The 27,157-nt window shown below is 39.1% G+C and overlaps 1 protein-coding gene across 1 annotated transcript in view; it reads left to right on the top strand.

Moving 5' to 3' along the window:
* Positions 1-27,157, top strand: part of LOC126183291 (dual specificity mitogen-activated protein kinase kinase 7-like) — a 172,604-nt gene that overhangs the window by 58,254 nt on the left and 87,193 nt on the right. Inside the window, exon 4 of the mRNA XM_049925128.1 lies at positions 11,147-11,374. Within this exon, the coding sequence (XP_049781085.1) occupies positions 11,147-11,374 (228 nt within the window). The remainder of the gene's footprint in view (positions 1-11,146; positions 11,375-27,157) is intronic.

Genomic DNA, 27,157 nt, shown 5'->3' on the forward strand with positions numbered 1-27,157 from the left:
GTCTCTTGGCTTTAGATATATACTACAAATTTTCAAAGTATTTTTATTTTAATATGGTTACAAATACATGCTTATGAAACCTGTAAGTTAATTTGGAAGGCTGACAATATCCCAGAATCATGAAGTTACTTCTTGTTGCTAATTCAAAAAATTGATTTTCAGTAACTTTTGCAGTGTAATTATGATTAATCCATGACAAAATATTTCATTGTGCAGAAATCAGTTATTTTCTCTATTCTGTTTAGTAGTTCCTCTTATACTGCCAAATGAGTGAGAAGATATTATTGCATGTTATACTTTTCTTTGTCTGGCACCAAGCAAGGTGGTGCAGTGGTTAATGCATGGATTGGAATTCAGGTGAAGTGTTGCTTGAATCCTCGTCTGTCCATCCAGATTTTGGGTTTCTATGACTTCCCTAAGTCACTTAAAGTGAATGTGTAGATGGTTTGTTTGAAGAAGATACCACCAGTTACCTTCCCTATCCTTCAATATGAACTTGTGTACACTCTTAAATGACTTAGTTGTCAAAGGGACATCAAACATTAGTCTTCCTTTCTTCCCTCTTTAACTGGCCGTTGTTCACATTGCACACACAGACAACATATGCTTTTTTTTGTTGGTATCTTTGTAGTCAGCAGTTTGCTTGTATCAGCAAAGAAACTCGTGCAAAGTTCAGACGTCAGGTCCTTTATAAAATGGAGATGATTCAAAGAACTGAATTTCCTCTATAGTGCTTGAAATAGTAGTCTGTGTATGTATTACTAAAGTCATGTTGACATTTTCTTTTCCATGCGTGAAAACAATAAAATCAGAAATATTCTTTTTTTGAAAGACAGGAATGGGCATGTAAATAAGGTTAAAATTTACACTTTGTGTTGTGTGTTAGTACTTCTTATCACATATACACTGATCAGCCAGAACATTATGACATTATGACTATCTGCCTAAAAGTCGGTATGTCCCTTTGGCACAACTGCGATGTGTCGTGGCATGGAAGCAATGAGGCCTTGGTAGGTCACTATTGGGAGTTGGCACCACATCTGCATACACAAGTCATCGAATTCTCATAAATTCTTCGGAGGGGGCCGACGAGCTCTGACACCACATTCAATCTTATCCTAGGTGTATTGGACTGGATTAAGATCTTGTGAGTTGGGGGGACCAGCAAATCAATTGGAACTCACAACTGTGTTCCTGGAACAACTCCATCACACCCAAGGCCTTGTGACATTGTGCGTTATTGTTGAAAAAAATGCCACTGCCATCAGGAAACAAGATGTGTATATGGCCTGCAACCAGTGTATGATACTCCTTGATCGTCATGGTGCCTTGCTGTATGAGCTCCGCTAGACCCATGGATGCCCCCATGAATGTTCCCCAGAACATAAAAGAGCTGCTGCCAGCTTGTCTCCATCCCAAACTACAGGTTTGAAGAAGCTGTTCCTGTGGAAGATGACAGATTCTTGCCCTCCCATTGGCATGATGAAAAAGGTATCAGGATGCATCAGATTGTGCACTGCTCTGCCACTGTCCCAATGTCCAGTACCAGTGGTCACGTGCCCATTTCAGTCGTCATTGCCAATGTTGTGGTGTTAACATTGGCACATGCATGGATCATCTGCTGTGGAGGCCCATCATTAGGAGTGTTCGGTGCACTGTGTGCTCACACACACTTCTACTCTGCCCAGCATTAAAGTCTGATGTTAGTTCCACCACAGTTTGCTGCCTGTGCTGTTATACCAGTCTACCCAGCCTACAACATCCGACATCTGTGATGAGGAGTGGCCGCCCAACCCCACGACATCGATGTGGTTTCACCTTGGTTTTACCACGTGTTGGAGACACTCACTGCAGCATTCCTTGAACACCCAAAAAAAATCATGCAGTTTCCAAAATGCTCACACCAAGCCTCCAGGCCATCACAATCTGCCTTCTGTCAAACTCAGATAGATCGCTTGCCTTCCTCATTCTACACACTTACTTATACTGCATGCACCGTGCATATGTCTGACTAGCAGTCATTCTGTGCCAGGTGATGCTGTAATTGCCTGGACAGGTTTATATTGACAGTGTGATCAATGTAAATGGCTACAGACAAATAACTCAAACATAGATGGGTATAAATGCACAAGAGGTGCATACATTAGTGTACACCATCTTCTCATCCCGTATATGTCAAATTAGTTGCTGGTTGTTGTTGTGGTGGTGGTGGTGGTGGTGGTGGTCTTCAGTCCTGAGACTGGTTTGATGCAGCTCTCCATTCTACTCTATCCTGTGCAAGCTTCTTCATCTCCCAGTAACTACTGCAACCTACATCCTTCTGAATCTGCTACGTGTATTCATCTCTTGGTCTCCCTCTATGATTTTTACCCTCCTTGCTGCCCTCCAATACTAAATTGGTGATCCCTTGATGCCTCAGAACATGTCCTACCAACCGATCCCTTCTTCTAGTCAAGTTGTGCCACAAATTTCTCTTCTCCCCAATCCTATTCAATACCTCCTCATTAGTTATGTGATCTACCCATCTAATCTTTTATAAATACAAAACTGATAGATAAAATGGGCATTTTTCAAATATCCAAGCTTCAGGAGTCATTAGTGTTCACTTCAGTAAGAGAAAAGGTGAGGCAATATCTCAGCAGTGTGATTTTAAAATCTGTGTTGTGGTAAACCATTGCTAGGACAGAATCTGATCAGACATAATATGAGATAAAAAAAGTCGGCATACTGTTCCAGATTGTACTTGATGACTGGATTTGCTTTCAACCAATGGAAGATATTCAGAATCGCAGGGATAGAACATCAAAGAGTAACTGCAGCCATAAACAATTGTTACCTTTCACGCATTGTGTGTTAGCCAACAGGATGTAGCTCAGGTATCAATAGATGTAGCACAGAGATTAAGGCACTGGACTCACATTTGGGAGGAACTGGGGTCAAACCATTGCCTGTCCATCAGATTTAATTTTTCCTAGGCTTCCTTAAACCAGTTAAGATAAATTCTGGGATTATTCCTTTGAAAATAATGCTGTTGGTTTCCCTTCAGATCCTTGCTCAGTTTGAGCTTTTCCTTCGTCAGTCCTCCTAGATCTTTTCAACTGCATGTGATCACAGGGATTGTTCTCAGGCTTATGGTGAGAATCCATACTAATACCCCTCCAGAACAAAGGAAGTCAGACAGTATGTCCACAAGCAGTTACTGTAGTGTTGCCATCACCAATTGCATAGGAAAGACCCTTGAGTGGATGATAAACTGCTGTCTAGTTTGGGTTTTAGAGAGGAAGAAACTTGGTAACTACTACCATTGTGAATTCAAAAAGTATCATTCTACCCTAGACAACCTGACCCTCCTGGAGCAGCTCTACAGGAATGTTTCCTGTGCAGACAGCTGTATAGAGATATTGTTTGATAGAAAAAGCTTACGACGCTATGTGGAGGTATAACATACTTAGCTAGCTTCACAACTGGGCTTCCGTGGAAGGTTGCTACTTTTATTAAAGCACTCCCTTGCAGAGTGGTCAGTCCATTACTTTGTAGGAGACTTGCAGTCAGAGAGTTTTATACAATACAATGATGTCCCCCAAGGAAGCATTTTAAGTGTCACCCTCTTTGCTATTGCTATAAACAACGTAACTGACATAGTGAAGACTCCAGTGAAGATTTCTTTATTTGTTGATGATTTTGTTATTGACCGACGCTTCTCTCTTGCAACAATAGCTTTTCAATTGGTCACAAAAGCAGGTGTTTTAAAATTTCAACAGATGAAACACTGTGTGAAATTTTAAACTTTTCTGACATACAGATTGTTGTATAAAATTTCGGGTGAGCTGCCGGACATTTGTAACATGCTAGTAAAACATTTCGGCACAGAGTGTTGTGCCCATCTTCAGGAGAATACTGATGAGCAGTACACTGAGCTCCCCTATTTAAGATCCCCCAGCACACATGTGGTGTCCTAGTTGGCATTATGCACGTGTTGCTTGAGCGCATGCGTTTCCACTGTATGTATGTGTGTAGTTCTGCGTGCCCACTTTCATGAAACCTCACTTCTTTGATATCAAAACAATTGTCATCACATGGTAAGACCGCAGGACAATACTGATTATATACAGAACGAAGTTTTTCTATAGTCCTATCTTGGAATTTAATGGAAAACTGCTGTCTTGATTCATAAAGGACCCAGACAGTCTTGTTTCCACTGATGATTGAACTCCAAAAGTGTGAAGCGTGGGCCACAATTTCTGTTTCATTATATTTCATCAAATGACCAGTGGAAATAGAGTGTTCAGCAATAGTGGACTTATTTGCTTGGAGGAGGTGAGTATGCCACTATAATGAAATCTTGCACAATGTGCATCGCTTGTCCTACATAAGATTTGCCACATTCACACGAAATCCTGCAAACACCTGCTTTGCGCAACTCGTAAGTCATCTTGAGTGGATCCTAGAAGCACTAATATTTTGAAAGGAGGTCGAAAGATTACTTTAACTGTATCTCTTGTTAATATTCTGCCCATTTTAGATGAAACATTCCCAATACATGGTAGACAGGCAGTCGATTTGAAGGCCTCATCCTCTTCCTTGTTCTGTTGTTTGTACGTCTGTAGTATTCTTTGTACTGGACGAGATTAATATCTGTTGTTCAAGAACACAATTTATATGTGTTCCAGTTCTGTTTACAGGCTATCAGTTTCTGAGATGGTATGGGCTTGGTGGATCAAGATCTTTAAAATCGAAACACTGAATGCCGAATTGCGCCATCACTCTTATGTCGCACCAAGATGTCAAAAAACAGCAAGCAACCATCTTTCTCCATCACCATAGTAAATTTTATTTTTTCATGTATGGTTTTGTTAGACTGTGGCTGTACTATTTACATTTGGGCTTGCTGTTCCTACTTAAAGACGTTGGATGCAGTACACTGTGTGGGTATCAGACTGGCAACTGGGGCTTGTATCCGTATCCTCTGTGCCACTACCAGTGAACCACCATGTACTATTTGATGGCAGCTTCTGATTGTACAACATGTCTTTAGAACTAAGTCAGTCAGTCTCCAGCATCCATCATCGTTCTTAATTCCCCAGCCATGACCTGCAAAGCCATTAGGATCCGGATGAAATAGCTTATAATAGATTTTCCCACAGTGTTGGAGCAAATAGCCATCTTGTCTGATGGTGAGATTCAAGGTAAGTTTTAATTTACTTGTGTGCAACAAGTTCAATACAACAAACTTTGTTTATCAGCATGCATTCCTTCGTATTTTAATCGAGCACCGTAATAACAGTGGTTTACACAGACAGTTCTGAGCAATGGGACTTAGCTGTTCCATTGTTTCCCCAGACAATGTCCTAAGGATTTGCTTGCCAACAGAATTCAGTATCGTCATTGTCAAGTTACATGTAATCCAGATGATTCTCAAGCAGGTAAGATCTGCTTGCTCAAAGGCTTTCCTCATTTGTTCTGAATCCTAACATGCTCGGCAGAGCATCCAGAAAAAGTATCCAGCAGAGAAGCTAGTTCAGAACATCTAGGATTACTCACTGTATGTTCCCTTCAGATTCAAGATAAAAGGCTGTCATTCTGTTGGGAACTGGGGCACATCAGAATTTGTGATAACAAGACTGCACACACAGCATCTTAGCAGACTTGAAATGAGAATTCAGTGATGTCTTGCAGGGTCACCCTGGAATCAGTTATGTCAGTAGTTAGGCCATAGTCATAGTCATGTGGGAAAGTGAGTGTCTGGACCCAAGTGTCTTTTTGTCATGGTGAGACTCCAACAGGTGATGTATATTTTAGTTGAATGTTGGTGGTGCAATTTTTGAAATCGATCTGTTCCATGATTCTCTCTCTCTCTCTCTCTCTCTCTCTCTCTCTCTCTCTCCCCCCTCCCCCCTCCCCCTCCCCCTCTCTCCCCCTCCCTCTCCCCCTCCCTCCCTCCTTCTCCCCCTCTCTTCCTCCTTCTCCCCCTCTCTTCCTCCTTCTCCCCCTCCCTCCCTCCTCCTCCCCCTCCCTCCCTCCCTCCCTCCATCTCCCTGTCTGTCTGTTTCATTGTTCTTGAGTAGGTTATTTCTTAACAGATATTGTTTCATCAGCCGATACTCCACCCACCCTCCCCTACTCAGCATCATTGTTGCATGAACCATATAAAAAACTTTGTTTAAATACCTGTACTATTTTTACACGGAATTTTTGTGCCAGTTACCTCATCGTCAATAAAGTTTAGAAAATCTCGTTGGAGGTTCTAGGCATTATTAAGTTCATTGTTTGAGCCCTCAGTTCCATTATCTCCCTGATTGTTGTTGCTAATTTCATCATGCCTATGTCCACACTTACACAGCACATTGTGAGTTCATATGTTTCTGCACTGTGTTTTAATAGAGTGGAGCATTAGAGCATCATCTGGTACTGCTCTCTCTTCAACAAAGATTAGGATGACTGCTGATTTATGAAACACTAGTCACCTAGTTACCTGAACAACCAAATCAGTAACCACCCCTGATTTAGATTTTCCAATTTTGCATCTCAAAAGATAGAAATGGGAAAATGATAAACCACACGCATAAGCACATCATGTATTATGAATGAACCTGGATGGGTTCAGAACACCCATGGAAAAGCAGAGTGTTGTCCACAGAGAAGATTCCCATACTTGTGTCTGCGGGAGATACACATCATCAACTGAAAGAATGACCTACATGGAAATGAGGCCACAGCCATGACTGGATCATGCACTCTATGATTGCACCTCTAATGACTGATATTGAAGCATTTGCTGTAAAATTGCACATTCTATGTGGTGTAACGCTACATGACCTTCATTTGTCACACGAAGATGCCCTTGACAGAGAGGCCCTCTCCAAAGAGCCTCGTGTGAGAGGATCTATTTCTTCTCAATATGGGTGTAACATACACTGAAGTACTGCAACAGACCCATCCTCTGCCACTGATCTCTCTTTCTGCATCTCTGCCACCATGCTCAGTAAGAAGAGCGGATGGTGCCTTTTAGTGTGTTGACCATATTCATATTTGGATCCATCCTTTCATAGAACATTCACTCCAAAAATTGTGCCTAGAAGGATACTGAACATAACAAACTGGATGTTGTTCAATCAACAGACTGTTTCTTAACTCTAAGATGATGGTGAGAACTGTGTGAATCACTTGATAAGAATGACTCTCAATGCTATGGAAGCAGCAGTTTAAAAGTCATTGAACTAGAATAATAGGTGACCTGTCCCTTAGTACAATGATAAGTGTCATTCTGTAATTAGGCTCAGGCATGTGGAACTGCACCACACATACTGTCCACCTGCAGAGAATCTTGCAGCCTATGGGGCCACAAGGGCAAAAGACCAAAGTAAAATCCAAGGGAGTAAGAGATCATGACATCAGGCATACATGGTAGATCGTCTGAAACTATTGTACTCATATACACTGATGGGGAAAAACACAAAAAAAACACCATTAATGTAGAGTAATGAAATTTTGTGAATACATTTGTCTAGGTAACATTTTTAAGAGATTATCATTGCAAGATCACAAGTTAATGTAAGCATGAGATAAGCCATTGCAAATGTGAAATGCTGGTACATTAATAACCTGTGTAAGAGCCAGACTGTCGAATGCAACATGCACACATTGTGTTGTACAGGTGCTGGATGTCAGTTTGTGGGATAGAGTTTCATGCCTATTGCACTTGGCTGGTCAATACAGGGATGGTAAATGCTGTTTGTGAACAACATTGGAGTTGTCGTCTGATATTTGGTGGATGGAGACAGATCTGGTGATTGAGCAGGCTAAAGCAACACATTGACAATCTGTGGAGCACGTTGGGTTACAACATCAGTATGTGAGCGAACATTAGCCAGTTTAAAGACACTTCCTGGAATGCTGTTAATGAATGGCAGTGTAACAGGTAGAATCAACAGATTGACCCACAAATTTGCAGTCTGGATGCGTGGGGGTAACAGTGAGAGTGCTCCTGCTGTCACGCGAAATTGTATCCCAGACCATAACTCCAGGTGTAGGTGACACCAGTGAAGTCGCAAATGGCAGTGGTTTGAGGTCGGTGGAATGCACGCTACAGGGCATCTGGCACAGAGCTGTCCTTGAAGTAACCAATTTGTGACAATTTGTTGTGTCGCTGTGGTGCCAACTGCTGCTTAGATTCCTACTGCAGATGCAGTATGATGCACCAGAGGCATTTTGTTCTGTGGCTACATTCCCACCAAGTTTTTCTGCAGCTTCTCATAGACCTATTACACGATTGCCTCCAAATTAAGTGAGGTGTCGATAATGGCGTATTTGTCACCTAAAAGGAATTCTTGACTAACATCAACTCAGTGCATCCAGTCTCAAAGATAACTAATGATCAAGATGGTTACAGCATGTATTTAAAGCAAACCTGATTTGCATCCTCATAGTGGCGCTACTAGTGCCACTCTGATACGACTGGCGTGAAATTTGAATAGACATCTCCTTTCAGATAAACAAACATGCCTACCAACTTTTGTTTATGTGTCACAACTCCTTGTTGGTACATGTTGACTGAAGGTACTTGTATGGACTGCTGTTTCAACCGTGCTGAGGAGTGCATTTGCCTTTTCTTTATTTTCTAACAGAATACAATTTTCCTTTCTGTATGTGGAGCTGTGTTACATACTACCTTATGCTTGAGACACTGCACCTGGACATTAGCAAATCTTATACTGCATGCTGCAGTACATGGAATGTACAATGAAATAATTTATGTCTGTTTTTAATTAAATCTGGCTCATGAGAACTTAAGTCCACCTCCGTAGATGAGTGAGCAGCGTGGATGACTGCCATGCGGAGGACCCAGTTTCAATTCCTGGAGCTGCCAAGGATTTTTTCCTTGGTGGAAAGACTGGTACAGCGTGCACTCAGCCTTGTGATGCCAATTAAGGAGCTACGTGATAGAGTAGTACCAGCTTCACAGTCCGGAAAGTCAGCAAAACGGCTGGATGAGTGGTGTGCTTACTACATGTCCCACTCTCATCCTCATCATACAGCAAGGCAGAGGATGGCACAATGGCTGGTCAGTGTCGCTTGAGCCTTCACGGAGCTTGTGAGTGGGTTGTTTTGGTTGGTTGTTTTTTTTTAAAAAGGGTTTCCCTCTCAAGGAGGGGGCAGTGTTGCCCTTCCTCCCTCTCGAAACAGAGAAGGACCATAAATTTCACAGCAATAACAGTAATATTTCTATTACTAGCTGCATAGGAAAGATCTTGTAGTGCATGATTGCATTCGAGAGGAATGTGGTTCAAATCCCCATCTGGGTATTCAAATTTAGATTTTCTGTGGTTCCCTTCAAATGTTTCAGGTGTCATTTTAAGTTATTAGTATTTCTGACTCATCTTTTATTTTGACAAAAAGTTGCTCGTGTAATTAATCGACGATTCCTTACCAAATCTGAAAGATGCACAAATACCAGGAAACATAAAAGTACTCACAATTAATCCAATTTGTCAGGAAGAAAAACAAGGTGCAGACGTAGGGCCTTTTCCAAAAAGCAGCATCTACCACATGCACGACACAGTTGACACTGAAAGTGAGAAAAGTACTGGCTACTGCTCATTGTTGCCTCATCACAGAACGCTGTCCGATTTAGCCAGGGGACTTCACGACGTGTGCAGTCACATTGCATTTTGCCCACGAGTCTCTGACCAATTCGTGGAATGGCTGGACAAAGTTGGGTATATGAGATTCTTTCAAGTAGTTGGACTTTGGTCAATCCTTTCGGTCAAAGTGTGATATGATTGGCCAATTCCCGATCTGGCTGGTTTTTGGGCTTTGGCCATAACGTATGCGCCAATTGGATCAGCTAAGAAATTTGTTGCTAGAGTTGCAGGGAAATTCTTCTAAGGGAATCCTTCAGGCTGCTCTTTGTTACTGAAGCTTTCAAATTCCAATGAAAAGTGCCCATAATGACAGAATGAATACTTGGTTCCACATTGTTTTCAACATATGTTGGACATTTCAGTTCTTTTTGTGCAAATGCTCGAGAGTGTAATGTGATTTGTTGTGTACTTAATTTGTCAAAGATAAAGGTATAATTTGATAACGTAACTCAGTTATTGCTAAGTGGAATATGGCAGACATCCAAAGTCATGTTCCCCTAATTCTTTTGAGCAGTATGTTTTATCTTGATCTACAACTTGTACTTTTGATTTATGTGAACCATTTCTTCACCGGTTAGATTGAAGTATTTTCTATGCCTCTGTTCAGCTACAAAAAACTGCTTTAGGTAATTGTGCAGGAACTGGGGATACAATGCCCAAACAAGTGAAGAACTGAAATTCTTCATCTTTGTTTCCTATCAGTGGATCGAAACCATTTCCATTATTTTCTTGGATTTGGATGCAGGAAGGAAGATTAGTTTTTAATGTTCTGTTGATGACGAAGTCACTAGAGATGGCTCACAAGCTTGGGTTGAGGAAGGATGGCTAAGGAAATTGGGAGTATCCTTTTCAAGGATACTTTGCCCTAAGGGATTTTGGGAAACCACAGAAAAACCTAAATGTGTTGGCTGCACAGGAATTTGAACTGCCTTCTTCCAAAGTATTTTTGTAAATATGTAACACATATGACAGCTATCTGTTTAATGATAGAATTCACGCTTTTTTTCAGATCTCTCATCATCTGATTAAACCTATTGTCTTAAAAAGGAATTTTTTCCCATTTTGCTCTGTTGGTGGAATTAATTTTGGAAGCTTTTATTCAAATGCAACACTTTCTGCACTGTAAAAGTAACTTCCAAAGGGAAAGTTTTGATGTCGAGCATTGGTATTTTAGAGAAACTGTATGTTAGCTGAACAGGATCAGCAGATAATTTTGGGTTTGATAATTATGTGCTTATATCAATTACATGTTGTTAGGTCAGTTACATATTTTTCGTAGATCAAACAGCGAAGAAAACTGTAAGAATTCCTCAGTTTCTAATTGCTTTAGAGCAATTTCCTTTTCTGTCACTTACATAATCTGAAGTGAGTGGAGTATTTGAATCTCATAAACCCAGCCATTTGATTGTTGATGGTGTAACTTGTTTTATATAATTAAACATGTGTGAAAACGAGGATTTTGGTATTTCTGAATGTGTGCTATGCTCTTTTCTTTCGAATTGCAGCAAATGAGAAGATCAGGCAATAGCGAAGAAAATAAACGAATAATAATGGATTTGGATGTTGTATTAAAATCTCATGATTGTCCATTTATTGTCCAATGCTTGGGATGCTACATTACTGAATCTGATGTGTGGATATATATGGAACTTATGGCAACATGTTTTGATAAACTTTTGAAAAGGCTTCACGAAGCTATACCAGAAGACATTTTGGGAAAAGTTACATGTGCAGTGAGTATAATTTTAAACTTTACTTCTTATTTGTCATTATCTCTAAGTAAATTTTCTGTTTGGGCATTTTGCAGTTTTGGATACTTGCTGTAATTTGCTTTTAGTTGCCTTTATTTATATTAGTGCACACTTAACATAGTGATTTACATGAAAATAATGGAGGGGAGGCAGCCAGTTACTTCAATTTCTCAGAACTTCCTCTGATATCACTGCCAAGCCTACTATATGGGTTCTGTTTCCTTGCCAATATCTGGAAGGAATGAGAACATAAACTTTGTGTAGTTGAAAATGTTTGAAAATTACTTGCCTGTGTTGAAAATAGAAACTATTGGCAGTTTACCTGTTTTTATTTATTATTATTATTTCAAAATGTGATATTGTGCAGCATTTATGATCTCCAAATGAAAAGGCACTTTCTTGCAGTGGTAGTCCAAGCCTGTTGGAAGCCTATTAATTAATAAATGTCAGTTGTGATTTTGGAGGAGTGAGTGATCAGTAATTTACACTACCCAAGCACATTGTTGTACAGTGATTTAATTTTGTTTTGAAAGGATTTTGTAATGTGATATTACATGCCAGAAAAGATTCTAGCATCTCTAATAGGTAACTACACCTTCACAACAAAGTTTGTTGCTCTTGCTGCTAACTGTTTTTGGTCATATTTTCAGGGGAACTTATAATCATGTTGTAGCAGATGTTCCTTTATTTCTTAAATTAATAGAAGACTGTGTCCGAGTGTAGTATCAGTGACTGGCCAAACATAATGTCTTAGCTGTTCTCAGTTTTATTACAGTGAAATGAAGTATTGAATATGAATTAACGTCTAGCCTGTGGTTCATAGAGATTGTTAAAGCTATTATCTCGATTTCAGCAAAATGTGTACCACCAGCCTTTTAGAAACGTAGAATTGCTTCTGCTTACATCAGTGCTTTGTATATGTGAATTGTGCAGATCCCATTAGACTCATCAAAATAGCAAGAAATTCATAATTGAAAAGGGAGATGGAAAAGAAAATATCATACACAGAAGTTATTCTCAGCAGTTCTGGAGGAAGTTTTTGTTTCCTCTAGAAGGAAAACTTAGAGAGAATACATAGTAATGGAACAAATCACAATTTCCATTGTTTTGCTGATGAAATTGTTCTGTTTACTTGTAGTATGATTATTAGAACAAATTAATACAGCTTGTTTATGGCTTGTGGAGTCTAAATATAAATGTAATACTCAGATAATGTACAGTTAAAAGCTGAAAAGGAAACTGTACAAAAATGACAGTGAAGTCATAGAAACTGTTTATGAGAATTTGTATTTAGGGCAGCTGAAGACATCTTATTGGGTTGACAGGAAATGAAGTAAACAGGAAGGTAAAAGTGGCTTGGTTTTGTTTTGGTAAAGTAAACTGGTGTTGAAAAACTAAAATTCTTATGATTCATGTGTGAAGTTAGAATTTTGTCTCCAACTGGGATTCAAACCTTGCCTTTCTCAGCCAAGTGCACTGTGAATTACTCCAGCCCAGCATGTTTCATGGACAGATTAAAGGCTTTAGGTTGTTATTGGCTCATACCTGTACTCCTCCAGGTTCATATTTTGGTGCGACACACACTTTCAACTTGGTGCATACAACTATCGTAACAAAGGCTGTATTCTGCATAAAAGAATGAATTCAAAACTTCCAATTTTTCTGAAATAAAAAGTTTACAGTCAGTATATATTACCGGTTTTGACATATGGGAGTGAAATATAGACTTTTAATTAAGAAATGAGGGTTGTACAGTGTGCATTGGAGACAAGCATATTTGGAATTACAAGGAGATAGGAAAACAAACAAACAGATCAAGAAGCAGACTGATCTGGCAGACATAATTATGACAAGTGAAAATTAAATGGAGGTGAACAGGAAATGTAGCCATGTGACTGGATGGTAGGCAGACCACAGAAGTTCACTGCTGGATTCAAAGAGATAAGAAAACTGCTGGTTTCAGAAACATAAGAAAGGACAGGGCAACAGCTTAATGGAAATTGTGTAGTTAACATTAGAAACATGGAGGAACAACACAGAGATCTGTAACTGAAGACTTCTGTGCAGAGAAAAGTAAAGAGAAGGCCATTATCCATAGGTGAATGTCAGTTTGCTGCTGCTGCTGCTGATACTCAGTTTAGTTGAATAAACATTAGAAAATTGTGGTTATGGAATGTTCAAGCAGCAGCAAAGTTTCAAAGCTCCCTGTCGGTTATAATTCATTAAACATTGACAAGTCTAAAATTGTTGCAATTCAGCATTGAAAGACTTGCTGTGTCATAGGTTTGCAGTCTTTTGTTGCCAAGTACGGTATCATTTTATCTAACAGAATGAGGTCTTTTTGACCAACCCTCATGGCTTCACCTGTTAACTTGTGAAAAGTGACTGGGTTTATTACGAGCAGATGACCAGAGGAAATGAGTATGGAGAGGTCCTGAGTAGTTTTAGAAACACTGCCAGAACAGCTAGTCCCATGACTGGGGTTACCATTGTGCATGGTTTCTTATCCATTGATCACACAGAAATATGTGCGAGAAGTTCTGTAACTGTGTACTCTTCCTGCATTAGTGCAGCTCCAGAACCTCACATTCTAACACAGTATCATCAACCCTGACATAACATAAATGTGTCTTGTACTCCTTTGAGATTTTAAAACTTTATCTGTAGTCACTTTCAAAATTCCAGACCCTACACCAAACAAACGTGTCTGGAATCGGATATAAAAGCAGCTCCACCTTTTCTGCAGCACTAATGTTAGCAGCTGGCACAGTCTTCCTCTGTAACAATGCAGATCTACATCTACATCTACATCTACATTTATACTCCGCAAGCCACCCAACGGTGTGTGGCGGAGGGCACTTTACGTGCCACTGTCATTATCTCCCTTTCCTGTTCCAGTCGCGTATGGTTCGCGGGAAGAACGACTGTCTGAAAGCCTCTGTGCGCGCTCTAATCTCTCTAATTTTACATTCGTGATCTCCTCGGGAGGTATAAGTAGGGGGAAGCAATATATTCGATACCTCATCCAGAAACGCACCCTCTCGAAACCTGGCGAGCAAGCTACACCGCGATGCAGAGCGCCTCTCTTGCAGAGTCTGCCACTTGAGTTTGTTAAACATCTCCGTAACGCTATCACGGTTACCAAATAACCCTGTGACGAAACGCGCCGCTCTCCTTTGGATCTTCTCTATCTCCTCCGTCAACCCGATCTGGTACGGATCCCACACTGATGAGCAATACTCAAGTATAGGTCGAACGAGTGTTTTGTAAGCCACCTCCTTTGTTGATGGACTACATTTTCTAAGGACTCTCCCAATGAATCTCAACCTGGTACCCGCCTTACCAACAATTAATTTTATATGATCATTCCACTTCAAATCGTTCCGCACGCATACTCCCAGATATTTTACAGAAGTAACTGCTACCAGTGTTTGTTCCGCTATCATATAATCATACAATAAAGGATCCTTCTTTCTATGTATTCGCAATACATTACATTTGTCTATGTTAAGGGTCAGTTGCCACTCCCTGCACCAAGTGCCTATCCGCTGCAGATCTTCCTGCATTTCGCTACAATTTTCTAATGCTGCAACTTCTCTGTATACTACAGCATCATCCGCAAAAAGCCGCATGGAACTTCCGACACTATATACTAGGTCATTTATATATATTGTGAAAAGCAATGGTCCCATAACACTCCCCTGTGGCACGCCAGAGGTTACTTTAATGTCTGTAGACGTCTCTCCGTTGATAACAACATGCTGTGTTCTGTTTGCTAAAAACTCTTCAATCCAGCCACACAGCTGGTCTGATATTCCGTAGGCTCTTACTTTGTTTATCAGGCGACAGTGCGGAACTGTATCGAACGCCTTCCGGGAGTCAAGAAAAATAGCATCTACCTGGGAGCCTGTATCTAATATTTTCTGAGTCTCATGAACAAATAAAGCAAGTTGGGTTTCACACGATCGCTGTTTCCGGAATCCATGTTGATTCCTACATAGTAGATTCTGAGTTTCCAAAAACGACATGATACTCGAGCAAAACACATGTTCTAAAATTCTACAACAGATCGACGTCAGAGATATAGGTCTATAGTTTTGCGCATCTGCTCGACGACCCTTCTTGAAGACCGGGACTACCTGTGCTCTTTTCCAATCATTTGGAACCTTCTGTTCCTCTAGATACTTGCGGTACACGGCTGTTAGAAGGGGGGCAAGTTCTTTCGCGTACTCTGTGTAGACTCGAATTGGTATCCCATCAGGTCCAGTGGACTTTCCTCTGTTGAGTGATTCCAGTTGCTTTTCTATTCCTTGGACACTTATTTCGATGTCAGTGCTCATTCACTGTAATTTACCTGCTTTGCCACATATTTACCTACTATTACATGGTTTCTTTATTTAGCCCATGGCTGTTTGTAATAGTGAAGCTAAAACTGTATTCTAAGTAGTGTCGGTCATTGAGATTGTGTGATGATTACAGTTCAAGAATGTGAATGTTCCACCGCATTTTGGATGTACATCTGGGATAGTATTCTGTTGTTGTTGTTATCGTCGTCAGCCTGAAGACTCATTTGATTGAGCTCTCCATGCTACTCTATCCTGTGCAAGCCTCTTCATACCCAAGTATCTACTACAACCTACATCCTTTTGAACCTGCTGATTGTATTCATCTTTTGGTCTCACTCTACAATTTTTACCACCCCCGCCCCCACTTCCCTTCAGTACTAAATTGAAGACTCCTTGATGTCTCAGACTGTGTCCTATCAACCAATCCCTTCTTTTAGTGAAGTTATGCCATAAATTTCTTTTCTTCCCAATTCTGTTCAGTACTTCTTCAATAGTTACACAGTGTACCAAAATAATCTTCAGCATTCTTCAGTAGCATCACACTTCAGAAGCTTCTATCATCCTCATGTGTGAACTGCTGATAGTCCACATTTCACTTCCATACAAGGCTACACTCAAGACAAATGTCTTCAGAAAAGATTTCTGTATATTTAAATTATTCAGTTCAACTGCTCTTTCAAGTCACTTGCTGTTTCTGGCATAATTACAATGTCATCAGCAAACCTCAGAATTTTTATTTCTTCCCTCTGAACTTTAATTCCTTCCCTCTGAACTTTAATTCCTTCTCCAAATTTTTATTTCGATTGTTTTACTGCTTGCTCAATGTACAGAATTAATAACATTGGGGATAGGCTACACCCCTGTCTCACTCCCTTTTCAACCACTGCTTCCCTATCATACCCTTTGACTCTTAAAACTGCCATCTTGTTTCTGTACAAGTTAGTAACTGGGGGTAAAAGTACACATTTTTTATTGTACTAAATATATTTTTTTTAAACTTGCAGTAATATTATATCAGTTACACATCCAACACCAAGTTCGACATCTTGGTAACATTTTGTAGAAGTTTCATTGTCGTCTGATTATTGTTAAAGGATTAACTCTGATTATTGTTAAAGGAGTAATAAAATTTTTCCTAAAAAATAGTTATGTGTAATTTACCCCGTACTGTGTGGTGCAGAAGATGCAGGCCTGGGCCAAAAGTAAGAATTGCTTATTTGTATCCCCTACTGAAAAAAAAGATTGCAAATAAATACATGGAAAAACAAATTAGGAACACAGTGTTTTTTGACGAATTCAAAAACTAAATCTCGTATTGATCTGACACTAAGTCTGAAAAAAATGTTTATTGACTGTTGCACTATTGCTTGTCTTTCCTCCAATAAAAATAAAAAAATAAAAAAAGGTGAATCAGCTGAAATGCTCACTACCTTTTCTAGTTTTAAGATGTGTGTATAAGGCAATCTCTGAAAACCTGGTAGCTTTGAATGCTTGCCATCCTGAGCTCTTGTTTTCAATAAGGCCAGAAGGTTGGTGGTAGAGCAAGACTGTTAATGACTGTCGAGTTGATGTTCATGTTTGGTTTCTAGCAAACAAATGCTACTGTGGAAGACATGATTATATTCAAATGGTGTTTTAGAAGAAGGTATGTTTGAAAAAACCACTATGCAATGAAAGAAAAGCTACAGAAAAGAACAATTAATTTAAGTTCTCTAAGGTGAATAATGAGGTATCTAAGGTAATAAACACCAACAAAAATTGTTTGAATACACTATATAAGTCAAAGCACAGATTATGCGGTAAAAGTATGCCCTGTGAACTTCTGCCCCATTAGACCTACATATGTTTACCCCATTTTGCTATTTTCTTTTTCAGCAATCTACAGGTTACATACACATCTAAAGTCGTGGTGTTGTAAGAGAGGATATTGAAAGCTTATAGCTGCCAGTAAGGGTACAGAGTTTAGAGTTTATCTAATTTTTAAATACATTTAGATTCACATAACATTCAGTCAAACCTATATAAATTTTACATCAAAAACATACAAAAGTGACTTACTGAATTTTCTCCAGCTGTAAGCATCCAGAATAGAACTGAGGACATGATGATATATACGCTGCCTCGTGGACGAATGGTGAACTTCTGCTTTAGGGACCTGAAGGCATGATGCATACTTTTGATCCATGCATAATTTTACCCCCCTCCCAAATACCCTATAACCTTTCGCCTGCTATATTTTACACCTACTAGCTTCAGAATTTTGAAAGGTGTATTCCAGTCAACATTGTGAAAAGATTTCTCTATGTGTACAAAAGCTATAAATGTAGGTTTAAAATTGATAAATATAGGTTTGTCTTTCTTTAACCTATCTTCTAAGGTAAGTCGTAGGTTTTCCAACATTTCTCTGGAACCCAAACTGATCTTACCGAAGGCTAGCTTCTATCAGTTTTTGCAGTCTTCTGTAAATAATTTGTTCCAGTATTTTGCAACCATGACTTATTAAAATTATAGTTTGGTAATATTCACATTTTTCAGTACCTGATTTTTTTTTTTGGGACTGGAATTATTACTTTCTCCTTGAAGTCTGGGGGTTTTTTTCCTGTCTCATGTATCTTGTGCACTAGGTGGAATAGTATTGTCTTGACTGGCTTTCCCAAGTGTATCAGTAGTTTTGAGGGAACATTAGCTACTCCATGGGCCTTGTTTCTGCTTAGGCTTTCCAGTGCTCTGGCATATTCTTCCATTAATGTCATATCTCCTGTTTCATCTACTTCCTCTTCCTTGTCTGTAATATTTCCTTCAGTTTCATTTCCCATTTCTCTATACATTCCTTCGACCTCTCAGCTTTCCATTCTTTGCTTAGTACTAGTTTTACACGTAGGCTCTTGATGTTCATATAGCTGCTTCTTTTTTCTCAAAAGGCCTCTTTAATTTTCCTGTCATTGGTATCTATCTTTTTCTTTGTTATACATGCTTCTATTGACTTACATTTGTCCTCTAGCCATTCCTGCATAGCCATTTTGTACTTCCTATCAGTCTCATTTTGTAGATGTTTGTATTCCTTTTCGCCTGCTTCATTTGATGCATTTTAATATTTTCTCCTTTCATAAATTACATTTAGTATCTCCTATGATACTCAAGGATTTCTACTAGGCCTTGTCTTTGTATCTATTTGATCCTCTGCTGCCTTCACTATTTCATCTCCCAAAGCTACCCATTTGTATTTGCTGTATTCCTTTCCCATGTTTCAGTCAATCGCTGCCCAATGCTCTCTTTGGAACTCTCAACAATCCCTGGTTCTTTCAGCTTATCCAGGCCCTTAATGTCCTACCATTTTCAAAATTCTTCAGTTTTAGTCTACAGTTCATTAATCAATAAATTGTGGTCAGAGTCCACATCTGCTCTTGGAAATGTCTTACAGTTTAAAAACTGGTTCGGAATTCTCTGATTTACCATTATATGATTGATCTGAAAGTGTCCAGTGTCTTCAGGTCTTTTCCATGTATACAACCTACTTTCATGATTTTTAAATCAAGTGTTGTGGTCATTAAATTATGCTCTGTGCAAAACTCTATCAGGTGGCTTCCTCTTTCATTCATTTCCCCCCAGTCCATATTCTCCTATTATTTTTCCTTCTCTTCCTTTTTCTAGTATTAAACTGCAGTCCCCCATTACAGTTTAATTTTCCTTTCCCTTAACAACTGGAACAATTTCTTTTATCTCATCATACTATATTTCAATCTTTTCATCATCTGCTGAGCTAGGTGGAATGTAAAAATGTACTGCTGTGGTGGATGTTGTCTTCGCTACAATAATATGTTCACTATGCCGCTCATAGTAGATAACCTGCATTCCTATTTTTTTTAATCATTATTAGACCTACTCCTGCATTACGTCTATTTGATTTTGTATATATCACCCTGTACTCACCTTACCAGAAGTCTTGTTCAACCTGCCACCAAACTTCACTAATTCCCACTATATCAGACCTTCAACCTATCTGTTTCCTTTTTTGAATTTTGTAACCTACCTTCCCAAATAAGGGATCTAACATTCCACACTCCAATCTGTAGACTGTTTTGTTTTTCATGATAACGTCCTCCTGAGTAATCCAAATCGAGGACTGTTTTCTTCTGGAATATGTTACCCAGGAGGATGCATCATCATGTAACTGATCCTCCTGAGTAATCCCTGCCTGGAAATCCAAATGGAGGACTGTTTTCTTCTGGAATATTTTACCGAAGAGGATACCATCATTATTTAACTGTACAGTACATCTGTATGCCCTCAGAAAGAGTAATGACTCTTGCTTTCGATTTTTCGTAGTACAAGCACAGCAAGGTCACGTTGGCAATACTTCAAGAAACAACTGTGAATGCTCATCAGTTTATGATGTGGTCTTAATGGTCCCACACATGAATGCGGTGGTGAATTTTGGTACTGGAAAGCCGTGGGTGGAATACAAATCATGGAAGGAGTAAAGGAATTGCTTATCATATAGTTGAGGAGTCAACACCCACATAAACATGATTGAAATAATTAAACATTTGGACAATGCCCATTTTCAGAATCAACTTATAAAAACACAAAGATATATGTACACATGCTTGGTCACATTATGTCATCTACCAAATCTGCTTTAAATTCTGCACAGCCTTCTATGGCGGTATGACTACCAAACAGTTGTCCAGCTGAATGAATGGTCACTTGCAAACTGTGGCCAAGAGCAAAATTGACCATCCAGTAGCAGAACATGTTGTTGAGCTCATTGTGCAAGGAACTTAGAATAGGATGTTAGAGTATGCCAGGCTTTTGCACCACCGTTGGTCAGTGATATGTTTACGTCACCAGACAACCAGAATTGTCCAAGCCATTCTGGCACCGAGCACTAACAGAAAGTATAGTTTTCCATGTGTTTTTCTCTTATGTGGTTTAGAGTTCACACTGTCAAATCTAGCATTATTTTAAAGAACTAATGTGTGACATAGCTGAAAGTAAAACATTAAGTAATTACAGCAATGACGACAATGTATGCACTGTGCAAACGAAGCTGTTTGTCATTCGTGTTTATGGTACAAGCACATGTTTTACAATTTGCATGTTTCTTTGTCTAGGCCAAGTAGGGACTATGTCAATTCAACTGTATCTTTTTCTGACTTTTCACTGCTGCCCAATGCTGCTGCATTTATTTTGGTTGTTGTTCTTTTCTCTCTTGGGTCCACACCTTCCCTCTCTTCGGATTCAGTGTTTTGTGGAAACTTTTGTGTGTTCATAGTTTTTCCTTAAGCAAATCACACTCCTGGATATCTTTCGGAGAAATTGACAGTTGTAGATCTTTTCCAACTTACGTGAACCATGCCCCTTTGGTTTTCTTGCCTTAAAAGTATGTTAATATCCTTGGGCTCATTAATGTCACATGGCCATAAAAGACAATCCTTTTCCAAATGGTGTAACTTATCATCTCCATGTGGTTATATAGTTTGGGGTTCTTTTTCCTTGTTAGGACACAGTATTTTTTCCAGAATCTTTCTTTCTTTGGCCTTTGATTTCTCCATTAGAACTTTCATGTGCATTGTAAGAGCCACTGGACAAATAACATTGCAGTAGTGTCTGATTTTGGCACTTAAGGATATCAATCCCTTATTATAGGTTCCTTTAGTTAACTGGTAGCCTATTTCCACTTTCTTAATGTGTGACATGAACCTTACTTTCTCTGATAGTTTAGTTACTATCCATTCACCTATGTATTTAAACTTTCCTGATTGCTTAATGTTCCCTTGTCTGATCTCCAATTCTCTTGGTGCTGATTTTATGTTTGCCATGTAGTGCGTCTTCTCAAAGGAGATTTGAAGCTGCCTGTTTCTTCAGTTGGTTGTTTTGTTGCCATATCTATGGAGTCTAAAAAAAAATCACTAGATCATCAGCATAGACTAGACTGTTGATTGTAAAATTCATATACCTGTAGCCTAGGCTCACCCCAATTTCTACTCCTGAATTGCTCATATCTGTCAACCAGTATTGGATGCCTCTTTCTAAAACACAGTTGAAGAGTGTAGGTGACAATCCATCTCCATACCTCATTCCTGTCCTGATTTCAAAGACATTAGAAATTTCTTCATGTAGCTACACTTTGGAAGTGTTGTTGGTCAAGGTTTGCTGTAGATAGGCTTTTGTTGTGTTATCTAAGTTAAACTCTTCGAGGATTTGAATAGGGTGGTTCAATCAATTGAGGCATACATCACCACAAATTCAGTGTTCCTAAGATATGAAAGGATGGACGTTACATTCATAATCTGCTCAGCGTGAGTGCCCCTTCCTGAAACCCCCATTGTATTCCACAAATTGTGGATCAATTTGTTGTACCACCATATTCTGTAGAGCTTTTGAGAGGATCGTGTAAGTACTTAGTAGGAGATAGATGCCTCAGTTGTTGTTCACATATGTTCTGTCTACTTTCTTACTGATTACAGTAGAGGTCCAGCCACTTAGAAGCTTATCACTTTCCCAAATCTCTTGAATAGTTGCTACAAGTTTATTGATTGCCTTATCCCCTGCAGGCCACTGCAGTTCAGCAGTTATCAGATCATCACCCAGTGCCCTGTTGTCCTTCAGTGCATGGATGATCTTCCTCATTTCTTTCTTTATTGGTGGAGGAATCTGGATGGATGTTTAGATTGTTTTCATAAATGAATGCAATCTATGGAGCCTTTCAGTTGAGCAGACATACAAAATAACTTCCTAGAATCTGGCAATTATTTTTGTCACTGTGTGCTAGTTTTCCTTTGGATTCTTTGAAATGTGATTTGGAGTGTTTTGTTTGTTCAGATTGTGTTTAGGTTTTATAGATGTTACAAGGTGTGATTGGAAAGTTTTAAGAATGGATCCAGTACTGCTTACTGGTTTGGTGGGCAGGTACATGGAGGGTGGGAAGTGAGTCATTGCCTTGTCCTTGAACACCCTTTGACAGGAAACTGCATTTCTTTTATCCAGTTCGTTGTGGCAGCTGGTTGAGTGTGGGTCTGTTAGGGCTTGTTGCTGGATTCTGTCTGCATGAAAATTGACGTAAAAATGGAGCAACAAGTTTGTCTGAAATTTTGTTTTAAAACTGGGAAATCAGCTTCTAAGACTTACGAACTATTAAAAACAGCTTTTGGAGATAATTGTATGAGCCAGTCAAATGTTTTTGTCTGGTTCAACAGATTTAAAAGTGGGCGCAAATCATTTGAAGATGAACCACAGTCCGGCCGTCCTTCCACCTCAAAAACAAATGAAAATGTGAAAGCTTATGACTTAGTGTGCTCTGATCATAGAATTACAATTAGGGAGATGGCTGGTGAACTTAATTTAAGTTTCTATGCAGTTCAGTCAATTTTAACTGAAGATCTGAACATGCGTTGAGTGTCCGCAAAATTCATTCCAAAAGTGTTGTCAAGTGACCAGAGACAATACCGACTTGAAGTGTGCCAAGAACTGATGAATCAGACTAAAAATGACCCAGATTTGTTAAATAGGGTAATTACAGGTGACGAATAATGGGTATATCCTGAAACCAAAATGCAGTCTTTGCAGCGGAAGACTCCAGCTTCCCCATGACCAAAAAAAGCATGGCAAAGTCAGTCGAAGGTGAAGACAATGTTGATGATTTTTTTCGATTCTACCGGTATTGTGCATCATGAATTTACCCCTGGAGGACAGACAATTAACCAGGAATACTACAAATGTGTCCTTGAGCATTTGTGCGAAAAGATGCAGAAGAAAGTGTCTGCATTGCGGAAAGGCAAATTCAAAATTCCTGTGCTTCCACAACCACCATATTCCCCTGATTTGGCCTCTGCAGACTTCTACCTGTTTTGTAAACTGAAATTTTCACTGAAAGGGAAGCGATTTGACTCGATTGAAGAGATCCAGGAAAATACGGGAGTGTCCTTAACACACTTCAGGGAAAAAATTTCCAGGAATGTTTCCAAAAGTGGAAACACCGTTGGAGTTGGTGTGTTCAGTCAGAAGGGGACTATTTTGACGGAGATGCACCACAGTAGCATGTAAGTACCACCATTGTACAATTTCAAGCCCATTCTTAAAACTTTCCAGTCACACCTCGTACGTGTGTTATTTTTCTGGAGGTCTTGCTCAGCCTGTACCTGATGTATGCTTCACAAGCCAGATGGTTTTAGGAAATTAGCTCTGTTACCTTAATTTTTCTGTCAATTCCATTTCTGACAAATAGTCTGTGTTAGTGTATTACTGTATCACATTCATTATCCCACCAATCAAACTTTCTTGATTTCATGAGTGAGACAGTCTCCGTTGCATTAGGCATATACAGTGAATAAAATGAGTATGATCTCCAAACTTCTATATAAAGGTGATGCAGAAATTTTAACTCAACATTGTTAAAATTAACATAAGAGGAAATTTCTTTTTGGGAAAGCTCTCTTCATTGTATCTCTCTTAGTTCATTTATCTAAATACATTATGTTGATAAAAGTTCTTTTTCTGAAATATAGCTCAATGATTTTCTTGTCCAGAAAATTTTAAATGTGTAAGAGCTGCTAAGATTTCCATTACAATAGGAAGTATTTGACGAAACAAAAAAATGGAAATAATATGTAGCTCTGATATTGTAGAAAAAAACTAAATGATGAATCAGTGTAATTTATTCACCTTTGAAACTTGAGAAAAGTACTTTATATTTACCTGCTGTTTGCCAAACAAATGTCAAAGATTCTGAACTTGAATGAGAGGTTTTTTTAAGTCCCTGTTTGCTGAAGCACATCAGAGGTATGTTGTCTGTATCTAAAAGCAATTCTTCTTCACCTACAGTATCACAGAATGATTTACCAGTCACTATGCTTCATAACTAAGTTTCTCCTGGAAGTGTTATGTAGTTTTCAGCTGCAAAATATCACTTGCTGTTTTAACTGAAAAACACAGAAATAAAAATACATATTTTTCTCACATTCCTAGTGAACATTAGTTGGTGATTTATGATATACAGTAAGTGAATGTATGTGATGAAAAAATTTTCTGGCATTGAAGATGATCTTCTGTTATATTCTTTGTGACCAGGGTACGTTAAGCGAGGTCAAGAAGAAAATTATTCCCTGACAATTTAAGCAAATGTGAAAAAATAATACAAGAGTTTTGTGCTGTTTTTCACAGGTTTTGAAAAATATGTTAGTGTTACGGATACCCTGTCTCATTTCTCCGCTTCCAAAGCTTTTCTTCCATGTCACATGTAATACTTGTAACATGAAGCCAGCTTCTTCAATTTATGTTATGTTTTTCTGCAACAAATTGCTTGTCATTATGTCTTCAGGATGGTAGTACACTGGTGACTCAACTTCAGAAATCACTGTGAACCATGACTATGTGCTCATTGTTTTCTACTCTCAGTATATTACATAGCTGGATGAATCTTAGCTTATAATGTTCATTCTATCCAAACATATGACCGCCATTGCCTCAAACTGGAAAAAAAATATGACTTGGCTTTCATTTAATACAGTACTCAAAGTTCCTGATTGCCTAATCTTCATTTCTAGAACATTAAACAGCAGATAAAAACTAAAAATATTCTCCTGACCAGCATATGCTTTGAGAGACACCAGTCTTAGAGTAAAAGTATTTGCTATGACCTTTGAGTTACACTGTACACTTTATTTTTTATCAGAGATTAAAGTAGGGTTTGATTCTCGGAGACAGTGTAGCCTTCACAGCTGTACTTACATGAGGGCTGGAACTTAAATAGTGGCAACTATTTATTCACAACTGATACAAAAGAGTTACATGTTTGCACCTGTTACTGTCCTGCAAAGTAGTCACCAGCACTGTAGAACACGTTGCTAGTGATGTGGAAGGCGTAGTATACCATTAGCAGAGCCTGTTCTGTTGATGGTGCAAATGGAGCGGTCTACTACCTGTCAAATCTCTGGAACAGTTCTGAAGCGAATGGTTCCTTCATCTTCAGAATCAAATCAAAGTCACAAGGACTTAAGTCGTATTACTGTTTGTTTTTGGAGCATCACCTGCGACCAGCTTTGCGAAAGAAGCGGTGACACTTCCTGCGTAACCCACCCATCATTTTGCATGACAATGCACAGGCGCATACAGCACAAGCTGTGGCTGCTCTGTTCTCTCGATGGGACTGGGAAGTACTGTACCACCCACTATACTCCCCGGACTTAAAGTCCTTGTGACTTTGATTTGATTCCGAAGATGAAGGAACGACATTTGCTTCAGAACTGTTTCAGAGATTCGACAGGTAGTAGACCACTCCATTCACACCATCAACAGAACAGGCTCTGCTAATGGTATACTACACCTTCCACATCACTGGCAATGGATTGTACACAACACTGGTGACTACTTTGAAGGACAGTAACAGGTGCAAACATGTAACTCTTTTGTATCAGTTGTGAATAAATAGTTGCCACTATTGAAGTTCCAACCCTTGTACATTATTTTTTCTTGACAAAAGTTATTGACTTTTTGAAAGCTAACATGTATGTTTCGACTTTTATCATAGAAGCAATTATGTCTTCCACTAAAGTATTTATAGTCTTCCCAGACCACTTCTTCAGATTCTTAATTTCATGAGCTTTGGTTGAAAGGGTAGGCTCACAAGACTATCTTGTGTGCAACTAGAGCCTGCAGCTTCAGATCTATTTCCATTCCAGTGTTTTGTCACGTGGCCATACCATTTTACTAGTCAAGCAGATCCAACAATTCGGTTTTAAGTCCCATTTGCAGTAAGTGTACATATGTTCAAAACCGATTCTTGCATTATTGATATTGATTTTGTTTCCTTGTTTACAACAAGATAGTTACTTACAGTGAACCTTTGTCTTTCCGAAAGTTCTACATCCATTGTTACTGTAAAAGCGTAATATTATGTTTTTATTCATTTCCTTACTGATTCTACACCTATACTCCACAAATTATAGAACATACAATGTAATCAAAAAATTATTTACTATTGGAATACACAGTACGTTATGAGTTACAGATAAAAAAACAAATGAAAAATATCACTATCGAGGGTGTCCCTTTTATATCAGTATTTCTGTAGTTGCTTAGTGATTTCACACTTCACAAGTCTTGGTAACGTACAGAAGCACGGGAAGCAGAGATACATCCTTCTGCATGACATGCCAGACTACAATGGCTGCTTTATCTGGACACAACACCGCTCCCTCCTCAAATATCAGCATCTGTGAATTACATAGATGGGAACTGTCCTTGTCCTTACAACATATCAGCTGATCCTGCAATCCTCTTTGCTTCAATCTTAGTTAGCCCCTGTCCCACATCATCCCTAGTAATATTGTTTGTTAATGGTTATGTTAAAATTTAATCTTCCTTCCTTCCTTCCTAGTTCCACACCCTCCTCCATCCCTCTCCCCATGTTTCCCACTTC

Source organism: Schistocerca cancellata, chromosome 4 (genome assembly GCF_023864275.1).
Source record: "Schistocerca cancellata isolate TAMUIC-IGC-003103 chromosome 4, iqSchCanc2.1, whole genome shotgun sequence".
Taxonomy (NCBI): Eukaryota; Metazoa; Arthropoda; class Insecta; order Orthoptera; family Acrididae; genus Schistocerca; species Schistocerca cancellata.